Raw genomic sequence first — 15222 nt, 5'->3', positions numbered from 1 at the left:
CATAGTGTGATTAAAAAGCCAGATGGCATGCTCCAGTAATGCATATGCAGTCTCCTATTCTTAGATTACCTGCCTGATTATTTTTGGAAAGAAGAAGAATCCTGAATGGAATTATCTTGTTTGATTTTTTTTTTTTCTTCTTCTTTCTGCAGCTTCTGGTCATATACTTTTAGACACAAACAACTACCCTGAGAGTTTGGTAACCCACACAGAAGGTAAAGTCTTCTCTTAAAAATGTTTGTTTTTCCTCCACATGCCTTATGTTTTCTACAGAGAAATAATTTTGATATATGAAATCTCGGGGTGGGTACATCACATTCTCCATTTAGTGATGCGCCACACTGTGCAGAGAACATATCCTTTTTGTCGTCTTAATCCTTTGATTTACTTTTTTTTCTCTTAGCTCACTCCGACCATCCACTGAAGACTCTTCCGACTTTCAAGACCATTGAATTGACCAGGGATGGTGATACCACTGTGTTCGATGGTACGTCAAAATCACATTTGTCTTTTCAGCTGATATTAGGTTTTGGCAGTGTCTAACAGCAATCAGAGCCTCTTATGTGTATTCAGCATTTAGTTTTCTATATAAGTAAACAGATCTTTCCGTAGCGATTTTAGGTTCCGCTTATATGTAATGAGGGGAGGGTTAGAATTTTCAGTTTTAAAGAAATTCCATTTCCATTTAAGTCTGGAAGAACCACTCTGGAAAGTGTATTTAATCTTGACCTATTGATGTTCATTTCTACTGATGTGGCAGAAGCACTTGTCAAAAAGCACATTAATTACCATCTCTTTTGGAAGGAGTAAATTATGTGGATGATAACACTTGTAGCTCCATTGCTTGTAATAATATTAATAAAATCTCTTGCTTCAGAGCACAAGGAACAAATATATTTTCCCCACATAAATATTGCACCACTTACTAGGTGCATTATGTGGGATTAGAATTCACTTTTCTGCAGCATCAGGTATTGGCATCTTGTCCTGAGCTTTTGGGAACTGCACAGCTGTACCTACATCTTTGCTCTTCTATTTACTACTCCCACTACCACCACTCCCTTTGTACTGCTGCTAATCCCACTTCACTATTCCCCTTGTGTCCCTCATGTATGTCTTCGTTACTTGTCGCATGCTGCTCCCTACACAGGAACTCCCTCCGTATCTCAGTGTGACAGGCTCCTATCTTCTGTATTAAAATCCTTCCTTAAAACCAATAAGAATCCACTCAGTAAGACATATGATATTCTTATAAGATCTACTCTCTCAGATAGAAATGCCTTCTAGGCCACTCAGTGTATGATGTGTTCTCTATTTAGGTTGTAGGCTCCATGGAGTAAGGAGTGTGGCACTTAATAAAACAAATTAATAACAATAACTCAGTGCAATGGGCTGGCTGTGCTTGATAGGATAGCTGGAACACCAGGGACATGTGAGCCAGAGTTGAGGTGCATTAGCAGAGTTGTCTGGCTGCATTATACTTGACTCAAGCCTATGCTAATTTCTTACTTACATGAGGACCAAACAGTTTAAATATTTTAGAAAGAAAAGAAATGGTAAACAATGTATTCAAAATGTGATCAACCCCATGTTTAGAAGAGACAAAAGAATGGCAGTGTTGGCCCAATGGGGCTACTCCTGGGGGAATTCTGCATCACTACATGTGTGCAAAATTCATGTCCCCTGCAAATTTCTTGGCTTCTCTGCAGAAAAATGACTTCTGAAGGGGAAGCAAAGGGAAGCCGCAAGAGTGGTCACGCGCCCCTCCCCAGCAGCGCAGGCAGGTTGATTCGGGCGCCTGGAGCAGCTGGTTGAGACGTAAATCACCGCCAGGGGTTAGGAAGGGTTGGGCAGTCATGCGTGAGAGAGAGAGAAACTGTCCCTTTCGCTCGCTATTACAGCACACTTGGCATGGAGGGGCAGAGCTTTGGGGTGTTTCTGAGGAGCTAGGCGTGGGGCAGGCTCTGTTCTCTCAGGCAGAGCAGAATGTAGCATCCTGCCTGCTTAGTGAATTGTTTCCATTGTTCTAGTAAACTCCCCCAGGAGTATAAAACAGGTGTAAAAGTCTTAAGGCTCCTTTACATTGCCAGAGTGGTGTAAAGGACAGTATGGCCTCATAAATGCTTATGGTGCTTTAGTAATTAAAACTGGTCTAAATTTTTGGACTGAAAAAATTTCCTATCGGAATGTGCTCCATGAACTGTTTGCTACTGACCTTTCTGGAGATGGTCAGTAGCCAATACAAATTGTGTGTTTGATTCCCCAGCGCCTACTTGTTCTTCAGTTGTCTATGATGTAACCTTGAGCATATGGCTACATATATTTGTTGACTAATAACTAGAAATAAAGGGTCAAACCTTGCTACATTACTATTAGGAAAGGGAGTTTGGCGATTTCCTCCAGTGCTCCCCACTCCAAATCTTCATCCATTGTATTGTAGTTTAACTAAATTACCAAAATAATTGAAACCATATGACCAACAAAATATGCAGAATTTTGCAGAATTTTAAAATACTGTGCACAGATTTTTTAATTTTTTGGTGCAGAATTTTCCGGTGCAGAATTCCCCCAGGAATACAATAGGGTTAATGCACATTACAGAGCCTGTCGTACCTATTGTGTACTACATTATGTTCATTCCCTTTATAGTCCTTCTCCGCCTGCTGAAGGTCACCTTGGTATTGTTCCTGTCCATTATGCTGAAATGCTCAGTCAGTGCCAGTTGGCAAGAGCATGATTATCTTAGCCAGTTGGTTCCCCCTGCAATAGTTTAGTTTGTCATGGACTGACCTCCCCAGAAAACTTGTTGCTACTAATTAAGGCAGTATATCTCTGTTCCTGTAAAAGGATCTGACACTATCAAGCCATCTAGCAGCTGAAGTCAAGTGGAGAGAATAGCTGCCCATTAAAAAGGCATTTAGGTCCCAAGCCAAAGTCCATTAAAGACAGTGTAATGATTCCCATTGACTTCAGAGGTCTTTGGATCAGGGTTTTACTGACCAGAACACAGAAGCGCAGTGCTCCAAGCTGGACATGTATTATAGAAACAGTGTTTTATTGGGGAATCGTTTTACGCTGAGACTTTGCAAAGTATACTTGGAAGAAGATGAACATGTAGGAAATTCCACTATAGGAGCTCTGAAAGATAACAGCAGGATTGAAACTAGTTCACCAGAACAACCAGTTTTAGTGCTAGAATGCTGATTATTCTGGGTGTCAAGGGTGATAACTGACAATATAAGAGCCTAGTTACATCTACCGGTTAATAAACTCGCTGGTAGACTATATAATTTCCCCTAATCGTGTATAAAAGTTTGTTTCAGTATTTGCAAGGAAAATAAAGCTTTAGGCCTAATTTCCATGTATAGGGAACGGAAGTGGTGTTCTGCTTCCATCAGGACTCTCGGATTCTATTTTTGCTCTGCCACTGACTTTGTGACTTCATGCAAGTCACTTGACCCCTCTATGCCATAAGTTCCCCATCTGCAAAATAGATGTATTAATACTTCCTTCATCACAAGGGGTTGTGAGGTTTAATTCACTCATGTTTGTAAAGCATACTGAAATTCTAGTGTGTGAGGCTTGTAACCCATCTTAGATTATTTCCGAGTAGTTTTCTCATGTGCCACTACCCAAATCTCTATCCCACAAACAGCAGAGTTACCATCATACAGACTTTCTTGAGAGTTTTGCACAGTGTTAATTTGATAAGACTTTTAAGGTTAAAAATGATCCGAGGCCCCTTTATAAAGAAAAACAATTGGTCAAAAATTACACATTCCCTTTATTTTTATTTTATTTTCTAAAACATTTAGTACGTTTTAGAGACGCTACAGAAGCAGAAAAGGCAATAATAATGCGGGATTTCAACGACGCCCATCTTGCCTGGGGATGTGTTGCCTCAGGGAAGGATGCAGAGATAAAATTTCTAGACCTATTAAATGACTGCTTCTTGGCTCAACTTGTCCTGGAACCCACAAGGAAAAGACCATTCTTGCTTTAGTCCTAAGTGGAATGCAGGATCTGGTCCAAGAGATGACTATAGCTGAACCACTTGGTAATAGAAATGTAGAATACTTGTACAGGGGGAAAATACCAAGGAAATCCACCACAGTAGCATTTAGCTTAAAAAAGGGGAACTATGCAGACATGAGAGAGCTAGTTAAAAGGAACAGTCACCAGGGTAAAATGCCTGCCAGCTGCAAGGAGGCTATTTAAAAACACCATAATAGAGGCTCAAACTAACTGTATGCCCCAAATAAGAAAAAGAACAATAGGACTAAAAAAATGCCAGCATGGCTAATTAGCAGAGTGAAAGAGGTGGTTAGAGGCAAAAAGGTTCCTTTAAAAATTGTTGGTGTAGCCATGTTGGTCCCAGGATATTAGAGGGGATGGAGGGGAGATTCCCCACATCTGAGTCATTCTTTTTAGGTGACAGATCTGAGGAACTGTCCCAGACCGAGGTGTCAATAAAAGAGGTTTTGGAACAAATTGATAAATTAAACAGCAGTAAGTCACTAGGACCAGATGGTATCCCCCAAATGTTCTAAAGGAACTCAAATATGAAATTGCAGAACTACCAATTGTGGTATGTAACCTGTCGCTTAAGTCAGCCTTTGTACTGGTTGATTGTAGGATAGCTTATGTAACACCTATTTTTTAAAAAGGTTTCAGAGGTGATGCTGGCAATTACAGTCCAGTAAGCCTAACTTCAGTTCCAGGAAAATCGGTTGAAACTAATAATGAAGAACAGAATTGTCAGGCACGCAGATTAACATGATATGTTGGGGAAGAGTCAAGACAGCTTTTTAAAAAGGAAATCATGCCTCACCAATCTATTAGACTTCTTTAAGGGAGTCAACAAGTGTGTGGACAAGAGGTGATCCAGTCAATATAGTATACTTGCATTTTCAGAAAGCCTTTGACAAGGTCTCTCACCAAAGGCTCTTAAGTAAAGTAAGTAATCAAGGGATATGAGGGAAAGTCCTCTCATGGATTAGTAACTGGTTGAAAGATAGGAAACAACGATAAGAATATGTGGTCAATTTTCACAATGGAGAGAGGTAAATAGCAGCATGCCCAAGGGATCTGTCCTGGGACCAGTGCTGTTCAAAGTGTTCATAAATACTGTAATCTGGGGAAAGTGGTAAAGAGTGAGATGGCAAAGTTTGTAAATGGTGCGATAGTTAAGTTCAAAGCTGACTGCGAAGAGTTACGAAGGGATCTCACAAAATTGGGTGGCTGGGTAACAAAATGGCAGATGAAATTCAGTGTTTGGTAAGTGCAAAGTAATGGACGTTGGAAAAAATAATCCCAACTATACAGACAAAATGATAGTTTCTAAATTAGCCTTTAGCACACAAGAAAGAGACCTTGGAGTAATCGTGGATAAGTATAACTTGGTTCAAAAAAGAATTAGATAAGTTCATGGAGGATAGGCCCGTCAATGGCAATTAGCCAAGATGGTCATGGATGCAACCCATGCGCCGGATGTCCCTAAACTTCCAACTGCCAGAAGCTGGGACTGGACGTGGCAGGGGATGGATCTCTTGAAATTGTCCTGCTCTATTCATTGGCACTATTCATCTGGCATTGACCACTGTCAGACACAGAATATTGGGCTAGATGGACCATTGATCTGACCCAGTATAGCCATTCTTATGTACATAACTCTCCTTTCAGGATTTTACCTAAAATATAAAAGCAATACAAATATACTTAAAATTACAAATAAAATATTTGAAAATCAGGTGTTTTTTTTTTCGTTTACCTGCCAGATACTGTGTGGTTTTTCTTTTCCTGTCAACAATTGATGATCAACAGAGTGCGGAGCTGTGCTCTACCTTGTCATGATGTGCTGCTTGCCCTATCAGTATCTCCTGGTGGTGCTGCAGTCTCTACCTGTGTTGGATCTCATGATTCTTTTTCCATGCTTTCCCTGGACAGGGAAGGAGATTATGGGTATGCTGAGACTGAGAGCAGGGGATGAGAAGACAAATGTCAGGAAGTCTGCACTCCAGGTATATTCTCTACTGAGCACTGTGTGCTATTAATATAAACATGTAGGCTAACATTCTGCAATGAATTCATGGAGTGATCTGCCCACATGGAGCTCACTGAAGAATCATGGCCTCATTTTGCTGCTCCTGCAGCATATAGGCAGGTCTTTCAAAATGCCTTCTCCACTTGTTCCTGTTAATTGATGAGTGAATAATGCAAGCACAACGAATTCTACCAGTACTCTCGTTGAAGTTCACTTTAGAAATAGGGCTTCTTTTCAAATGTCAGTAAGCAACTTCCATATATAAATTGAGGCATGTTCGTTGGGTAGTTACTCAAGAATTCAGGAACTCATTTACAAAGGAACTGGATTTTATCCAGCCTCGATTTTGGAGTGTGCTGCTTTAGTTTTAAAAAAAAAAAAATCATAGAATAAGAGGCAGTTGGTCTTGGAAAAAAGAGACTGTCCTCTTGAAATCTAGTCAGTTTAAAAAAAAAAAAAAAAAAAGTTAAAATAGGCATATAATCCTTGCCCTACAGTTCTCCTCCTGGTTGATTTATGTTTGTACAAATATACCGTTTTGGGTCTATAGAATGTTTGTTTTCCTTTTCCTTGTTACTGTGTGATGACCCACACAAATGCAAAGGGAAACTGACTGTAACTGTACAGAGGGAAAGGTGAAGCTAACTTTACCTAAGTGCTGTTACAAAGCCTGTTCACTTTCAGTTTTTGTGTCCCCCAGTGTATCTCTAAGTCTTGAGATTTACCGTCGTTGGGACCAGTTCTTCTCCCATTGAAATCAATAGGAAGTGGATTGGATTTTTCATTGGCAGCCAAATGTGCACCCATTGTATTCCTATCAGTGTTGTCACGGTGTTTGATTTCTAGGTCTTCACGAGTATCTTGAAGCACAACGTGATCCCATGTACCCCAGAAGACTTGTCCACTCTTCAAGATCGCTGCCGGGACCCTGCCGTCTCCGTACGGAAGCAGGCACTACAGTCTATTACAGAGCTCCTTATGGTGAGGGGAAAGAGCGCACAATATTTACCGAGACTGGCAGAGTATAATTTTATTTAAAGGGGGGAAAAAAAGAGGGAAAAGACCACATAAATTACTATCCACTTATTTCTCCACTGAATTTCTTTAGATTGATTTAACTTTGTTGCCTTTGACATGAAAGACCTATCTTACTCTTACACATAGTTGTGAATAACATTGACATTTCCTATTGTTATACACATCTCTTTCTGGCTCTCATACAGCTCTCCGGTAGCAAATTGGTACATTTGTTGTTCACCTGGTCAGAAAAAAAAAACTCTGAATCATTGTACTGAGATTGCAGTATGCAGATTGTGTCATTGAAAGATTTTTCCTGCTTTGATGTTTATTTACAAAAGGTTAGCAAAGGAGGATAAGAGCACAAGTGTTTTTAGGCACAGCTCACTACCGTTCGTTTTAAGTGACCTGTTGTAGTGCTTTCCTGGGACACTGTGTGAGACTGATTTTAGTTTTAGAAAATAAATATTACAAACCTCAGATCAGTAGGAATAACTGATATCTTGAGCATGAATATAATATTCAGCAATTGCATGGTGATTTAGAAATTTAAGGCTACTGGTCCCAAACACTGTAAGACTTCAATACTGCTTCATCAGTACCTTGGAAACTAAAATTGTCCAGGCTCTCATTAATCCCACCATAGCATCTGAATGCGTAGAATCTGAATTACTGGCTTCAAAGTATTTCTAATATGGAATTTTTTTCTCTTTAGACTCAACACAATAATGTTATGATACAGAAGGCCTGGTTAACAGGTGTGGTCCCTGTTGTGATGGACAGTGAGAACTCTGTGCAGGAAAAGGCCTTGGATTGCCTGGATCTGCTTTTGTTGCAGCACATTAAACACTATAATAAGTTCATGCATGAAGACCGAAACCAGACACTGGCCTGGGATCTCCTTGCCCTCATCACTGCAGAAAATCAGGAGTTGAGGTAGGTCAGTTGTACTGCCAATTCCAGTCAATAAAGAGGAGTTTGGACTCGTATGTTGGCCCCTTCCAACTCAGTGTTTCTCTAGGCATGTATTGCTGTTATAATGCTTGTACTCCTATAAAAATACGTGAAATGTGTCCAGCTAATCCTGTGTCAGGAGATTATTGACTACACTGTAGAACAATAGCAGCGTGTCTGTTGGTTAGAGTAGAGGACTGGGACACAAGTTCAGTGTTCTGTTCCCGTCTCTGCCACTCACTTTCTGTATGACTCCAACCTTTGTGTATCTCTGTTTACTTACAGTTAAAATGTATTTAATGCCTACTGCACAGGGATGTTGTGAGGCTTAATTAATTTTTGATACATCTTTCACCTGGGGGATCTCAAAGTGATTTAAACAAGGACATGTTACTATTAAGTGATCCCGTCCGTGCTAATGTGGGTATTGTTATCTCCTGAGCTGCTTGTGTCGCTCTACCAGTTTAATGGGCAGGGTGCGGCAGGCCTGAGAATCAGCAGCCAATTATTTCCATGCTGGCAATTGGTGAGCACAGCACAGTTCTCCTGTGTATTGGATGTTTTAACTTTGATTCCTTTTCTCCGAACTCCAGTGTCCGAATGGGAGAATGACACATGTGGTGTGTCTTTTGGTGTATTGCTAGGAACTTGGGCTGTTAAAGTTAATTGAGGGTGTGGTGATGAGAAAAATAACCATCTATATATTTATAGAGATCACTGTACATGGGATTTTTTTTTCCCCTCTCTTCATTCTGGTGTACAATATGTTACTTGTCTTATGACTAATAGTATCTTACTGCCTTTTGCAGAACGCTGTGGGAAGTAGCAAAAGAGATGAGGTGACACACAAAATGACAGGGACAAAACACTGATTAAAAGCAGCCTTATGTTTATTAGTCAACAGCATGTAATAGATCTTAAATAGAAAACTGATCTGTCGGTCGTGCTGCCTTTCTGGCTTGTAAAATCATTTTACCAGTCTAATTTTGGCTCTTGTATATCATACTTTGCACATCCATAACACTTTCCAACTGAGAATTTCAAAGCACTTGATGAACTTTGAGTTTCAGAATTCCCCCAGCATGAGGAAGGCAAGTATCATGGTCCTTGTTTGACAAAAGAGGATACTTTGACCCAGAGAGGTAAAGTGAATTGCCTAATGACACAGAGGGAGCTTCCTCAGAGATGGGGGTAAATCCAGACCCATAAATCCCAGTCCTGTGCCTTAATAACAAATTTATCTTCTTCTGGCTTGTGGATGTTGGCGAGAAACTGCCAACAAAAAATCTTCCCCTGCTGGATTCTTCTAGTTAAGTTTTCTTGGCTATAAGCATACCAGACATTGGGCCCAATTTAGCAGTGACCTGATATCTATAGTGATACATCCATATCTACGTGGCAGAAGCTTTGTGTGCACCTGAATTATGAACTGGAATATGGAAGAGAGGATGTAAATATTTGGGGATTAAATGTAGAATGGAAATCCTGATTTGTTCAGAACAATGAGAAGTAAAAGTTTTTTACATAAATAGCCACCAGACGGCAATGTCACCAGCTTCATTGTGTTGCCTGCTGCATGAAGGGTGGCCTGGCTAAAACTGCTGGCCCTTAGTATAGATTCAGAGATGAGCTGTTTTGTCTGTGGCATGCTTAGCTCTTTTCTCCTTTCTGTCTTCCTTGCAGCCGTTATTTAAACAAAGCTTTTTACGTATGGTCCCAGAAGGAGAAATTCTCCTCCACTTTCATAAATAATGTAATGTCATATGTGGAAACAGAGCATGCTGCATCAGCCTGGATGCTGCTCGCAAAGGTAGCAGGTTCCTCACCCAAGCTGGATTACTCCAAGATAATCGAATCCTGGGACAGTGTCAGCAGGTGTGTGCCTTTATCTTAATCATTCGGCAATTAAAAGACATGCAGGGCAGGCCAAGAAAACGATCTCCTCTTCCTGTCTCTCCACAGGTAGAGTGTTGTTTGGTGACTGCTTAGATCAAAGTGCTTAATTTAAACTAACAGTGCTTCCGTCTAGGAGAGAAGCAGTGGCCTGCAGCCTTGAGCTAGAGCCCGATCATCCAGTACCTTAAAGTTGCCTTCAAGCTCTATTATGTTTTCATTCACCCTGACAGTTCTGCCTTCAGCATGCATAATCCAAATGAAAGGATTTTCTGACTCTAGTCAGTTTTTCTTCTTGGATTAATGTTTCTATTTGTCCCTTTTATGGCCTTTCAGACAGCAAAATACCAGCACTAATACCGCAGGTCACATCCTGTGTGTAATTGGACACGTTGCGAAGCATCTCCCCAGAAACACCCAGGGCAGGCTGATTGGTGAGTGCCTTGGTGTGGGTCAGTGTTCAGCTTTGCCTCCCAGCTCCACTGTATTTTTGTCTTTCTATTCATAGTCAGCTAGCATGAGCACTCACCTCAGCTAGGTGTTTGACCTTCTTTTCAGATGATATCAAGTGCTGGCTGAAGGAGTTTAAGTGTCCCCTGGAGGTGATCAGCCCAGCTGTTGAAGCTCTGCAGAAGCTCTGCCATGCATACACAGATGCCCCTGGGGAGGCACAGGTGGGGCTTCGAATAGACTGTTTTAAAAGTGTATTTCACACATCTCGAGAAGGTCGTCTCTCGAAGACGGAGACATTTTCCTCTCCTGAAAATGCTGGTTTCTTCAGCGCACAAAGGAAAGAGACTTCTGACTCTAGAAAATTGCACCTCTCTTCTGTTGAGCCATCTTGATTGGTATATCATGCTAGCACTGGCATGCACCTAGTGTTAGGGATGGGTTTGAGAGAGCTGCTGCTTCTTTTTTTTTCCCCTAAGAGAATGTTTTGCAGTTGAAATCCGCTGAATTCACTTCCTTAAGGGACCTACAGTAGTGCCTATTTTGATACAGGGTTTTGTGTTTTGGATGCTTTTCCACTAGTTTATATTGAGGCTACAGACACGTTCTATGTATGCCACCATAGATTAAGTTGGTCACTACCAACCTGCTATGGACTCAAACAAGTGCAAGTAGGTGACCGTGTTTCTCAGGCTATGTTAATGGAAGAGCTTGTGACAAAGCCAAGGCAAACTGGGAAGGGGAGCAGGTTTGTGTGAAGATCTTTCCCCATTCTGCAGACCTCATTATAAAAGAAAGCTAGGGAGATTCTAACTTACTGGTGGAGAATTCTGCATCCCTTTTAATTTTGCCACCTGGTTTCCCTTCCTTTTATGCCCCATCTGTCTGCTCTGTCTCAGTAGCTGGGAAGTTGGCTATCTTCAGTAGCTAAGCTCTGGAGCTCACCCTAAGCAGTGTTGTTTTTAAAAAAAAAAAAAAAAAAAGGGGGGGGGGGGGCTAAATTGGCATGAGTTTTTCCCTCAATATTAGACTCTTCCTACATATGGATTAATTTTCTTTCCCAACATTAATCGCATCTACCTCATAATGGTGTCTTAGATACCTACCATGGGTAGCTATGTAAATAGCTTAAAAAAATGCAGTAACCACACTAGCTGCTGTAGGAACCACTGTGCTTTGCTGAGATGCTGTTTAGTAAATTCCTATACCAATGTGCTAAAGCGGGTTCTTCTGTTTCTATCATTGGGAGAGTGTAAGGTTCATAAAGCAGTGCCAAATGAAGACAATTGGCCCTTTCTACTTAGATACCAACAACTCCTGCATTTAAAGTTAAAACCTAAAGAGGAAAATAACTGTTCAGATCAGATGTTCTTTTGTAGATTTTACCCATATTTTGTTTGCAGCTGATTCCTGCAGCTAGATTGCTAAACAAAGACTGGGACAAGTTTTTAGCCGTAGAGAAACTGCTTAGTGTGAGGGCGCTGAGAGAGAGTATTCATTTCAGATTCGAGAAAAAGGTTTTCATTTACCACTTCAGGACTAATGCATGGAGGATGCTTTACCCATGATGCATTTCTTTAACGAGCACTGCATTGACTTGCCTTCATCTTGAAACAGAAGCTGCTCAACCAGGTATGTGGAGATCTAGTATCTGTCTGTGAGTGCTACATCTCCAGTATAGTCCTCAAAGAGGATGGAGCAGAGCAGCTGCAAGAAGACCTCTTGGTAAGCTTGGTATCCTTTCTGTACTGATTGATCAAAGAATTCATTTGTTCCCTCTTTAAAATGATGATTCCATGATTGTCCAGCTGAGCAGTATTCTCTGGAGTACTCTGCCTTGTACATTGATACAGGATTTTTTTGTTGTGGGGGTTGTTTTTTGGCCTTTAGCTTGCTTTTCTGATATTTATTATGGACATAAACATAAATTAGAATTATATATTTGTTTTTAAAATATTCACTGGAATAGTTCACGAGATGCAATACTTTGTTCTCCTGTGAGTCCTAGAGAACAACAGGCCCAGGCCAGTCACCACAAATTTGACACGGTGTTACACACAATAAGAAGTAGGGCTTGGAAAGTAGACTGCAAGTGGAAAGCTTTCCTTGATGAGTGGGACAGCCCAGGCTATCAACTTCTACAGAATCTAGCCTTTCCTTAAACTACAAAAATAAATAAATAAATAAACCTCTTTCCAGCCCTTATGGTAATGAAGACAACACTCCAAATGTGATCAGTGCGATGACCTTTTCTTTAATCTCAGTGGCTCTACATCAGATGTGCTGCTTTTATGGGAATTTGTCAGCAAATTTCAAGTCCATGGATTGAACGTAAAAATAGGTTCCTTCTGATTCACATATTGCCACCACAGTAAAGCATTCTGTAGACAAAAGGTTGCCCTCGTTTAGACCCTGTGCAACCCCATTCTCTTAAAATTATAACGTCCGTTAGATCTGTGCAGCTTTATTACTTTCACTTGGGATACAGAAATGTAGCTGAGCTCTTAATTTGAAGGCAAAGTGGGGTCGCACGGATGATCCTTTCAACTGGAATATGATTGAGTATCCTGTTGATGCACAATCCAGAACAGAATCCACTTCATTCTCCCAGTGTTGTGCTGGTTTGGCAGGAGTGGCAGTAGTTAGAAGTAGTAAAAGCTCTTTCAACTCAAGTCAGCAGATCTGACTTTAATACACAGAGAGCTGCTTTGAGTAAAAAATTCTCATTTTCACATATTCTCTTGTAGAGCAGCCCATTCTGAAAGGGATCTAGTCATTATTTGCATCCATTGGAGGCTGAAGAAGCATAGCTCCTTGCCACTCTTACTTTCTCAAATCTTGAGGTTTCTAGAGAGGGGAAAACATCATTAGTTTACAGTTGTAGGGGAAAATACTAAATCCCTGTGATATTTCTCCGAGTACATGTCTATAGACTTTTGTGTGTGAGTGACTGGATATCATTCCTAATGGAAATTTTGAGTGATGTGCCAGAAAGCTACAGAATAGACTTGATTTCAAGAGTTCTGGGGGAGCTGCAGTGATTGTACTAATGCAAAATGCATCATGTTATTGCCTTCATTTTTGTTTTTTTGGGAAAAATAGTAATTTAATTTCCCGTTTGCAACTTGTCAATAGTACATGTCACCACTGAAATTCACCATGTAGTAAGGACAGATCTAAAGGAACTTGGCTCTCTGTAGTTAGACAGGTTTCAGAGTAGCAGCCATGTTAGTCTGTATTCGCAAAAAGAAAAGGAGTACTTGTGGCACCTTAGAAACTAACAAATTTATTTGAGCATAAGCTTTTGTGAGCTACAGCATCAGATGCAGTGAACTGTAGCTCACGAAAGCTTATGCTCAAATAAATTTGTTAGTTTCTAAGGTGCCACAAGTACTCCTTTTCTTTTTGCAGTTAGACAATAACGAATTAGATCTAACTGGGCCTCATACACAGGTGATGCCTTCCCTTTTAAAGGGCAGAGGGAATTTTAAGCTCTTTTGGAAGCTGTAGCACCGTTGAAACGCTGGCTGACTTGGGTAACGTGGAAGCTTGTTGATTTAATTGTCAGCCCTGCTGTTCTCTTTTGACAGTGTTGCTTTTCTCTTTAGGTGAGACATCTCTTCACCTTGGGTGAGACTGCACAGTTATGTCCAGCCAAAGTGGAGAAACGCATCTTTCTTTTGATTCAGTCTATTCTGGCTTGTCCTGTCAATGTAGATCAATGTGAGGCCCTTCCTTTACTCTTAAATTTGCATTTAGGAACTAAAACTCTCTGGTTTTGAGGGTATTTTAATTTTTGGTCTGTTGTTTCCCAGTGTCTAGTCCTCCAGATGGTGAGGAACTCCCAGTTTCTCAGCCACTGTCCCAAATCAGAGGATCTGCTATGCCCTCAGTGGTCAGAGCCCATGCGTTCATTACACTAGGTAAGAGCTGCCCTGTCATGGGAATAGATGCTATGTACCACTGATTCCTACCCTTTTCTCTCTTCCCTGGTTACAATTGCTACAGCTGTTCTGCATGAGCTTAGACACAGAGATGAACTGTATTCAGTGTTTATAGTGATACAGCTCCAAGCTTTCAGATAACTCCCTGCAGTGACTATGTGCACACACCAATAAAAATATGTAGCTTTACCATATCTAACCAGTGAGTAGCACAGTTAGCGGGACCTGAAGAACCCTGCAGACTTGCACCAGCTTGGTGGCATCTGATTATGGAACTATGTGATGCACAAGAGGCTCAACAGGGGGATGGAGGGAATTCAATGCTTTCCAGAGCAGGCTGTGTTAGAAAAGCTGTCTGACAACAGTTTATATGTTTGACTTATACGAATGATGAGCCAGAGCCTTTGTGTTAAAGGCCGGGTAGAATATTTGTCTCCTATATGAGGAATATTTGTCTCCTATATAAGCTCTGCTTTATACTTCCTGTGTGATTGTGGACATATCACTTCTCTAGTGTGGGAGTACTATTGCTTCCTCACTTATGCGCCTCATGACGCTTAATCCTTTGTTCTTAAAGAGCTTAGAAACATTTAGAGGTGCAAAATATTAGTGTTATTTTTAAAGGCTTCCTAGTAATGTTATTGGGGTGGCTCTTTTCTTGTTATGCATAGGACATTAGGCTGCACTCTGAGCTCCCTATGGCCCTTTGGAAAAGAGGAAATGGGGTTACTAGATCCATGATATAGGCCTCATGTTTTCTCAGAAGAGGGATGTGACAATCCTCCTCCTTGATTACATTTCCCTTGAGGTGGGTTGTGGGTTTCTTATACAGTCTCCGCTAAGACTTCCTTGCTTTTATTCCCTTGTTTACTTCTTGCTCTCGCTATTTTCTGCTTTCATTTCTCCTTGGTCTTATTTTTC

The 15222-nt window shown here is 40.8% G+C and overlaps 1 protein-coding gene across 3 annotated transcripts in view; it reads left to right on the top strand.

The window, feature by feature from the left end:
* Positions 1-15222, top strand: part of NCAPD3 (non-SMC condensin II complex subunit D3) — a 47811-nt gene that overhangs the window by 15753 nt on the left and 16836 nt on the right. For all 3 annotated transcript variants that reach the window (XM_073321169.2, XM_073321168.2, XM_073321170.2), the window contains 11 exons: positions 153-215; positions 404-487; positions 5947-6020; positions 6890-7024; positions 7776-7996; positions 9698-9889; positions 10244-10341; positions 10466-10581; positions 11975-12082; positions 13966-14080; positions 14173-14280. In XM_073321169.2, coding sequence (XP_073177270.2) covers positions 153-215; positions 404-487; positions 5947-6020; positions 6890-7024; positions 7776-7996; positions 9698-9889; positions 10244-10341; positions 10466-10581; positions 11975-12082; positions 13966-14080; positions 14173-14280 — 1314 coding nt within the window. The remainder of the gene's footprint in view (positions 1-152; positions 216-403; positions 488-5946; positions 6021-6889; positions 7025-7775; positions 7997-9697; positions 9890-10243; positions 10342-10465; positions 10582-11974; positions 12083-13965; positions 14081-14172; positions 14281-15222) is intronic.

The sequence above is a fragment of the Lepidochelys kempii genome, chromosome 22 (genome assembly GCF_965140285.1).
Source record: "Lepidochelys kempii isolate rLepKem1 chromosome 22, rLepKem1.hap1, whole genome shotgun sequence".
NCBI classification, from domain to species: domain Eukaryota; kingdom Metazoa; phylum Chordata; order Testudines; family Cheloniidae; genus Lepidochelys; species Lepidochelys kempii.
This window is presented reverse-complemented; position numbering and strand designations above follow the sequence as displayed.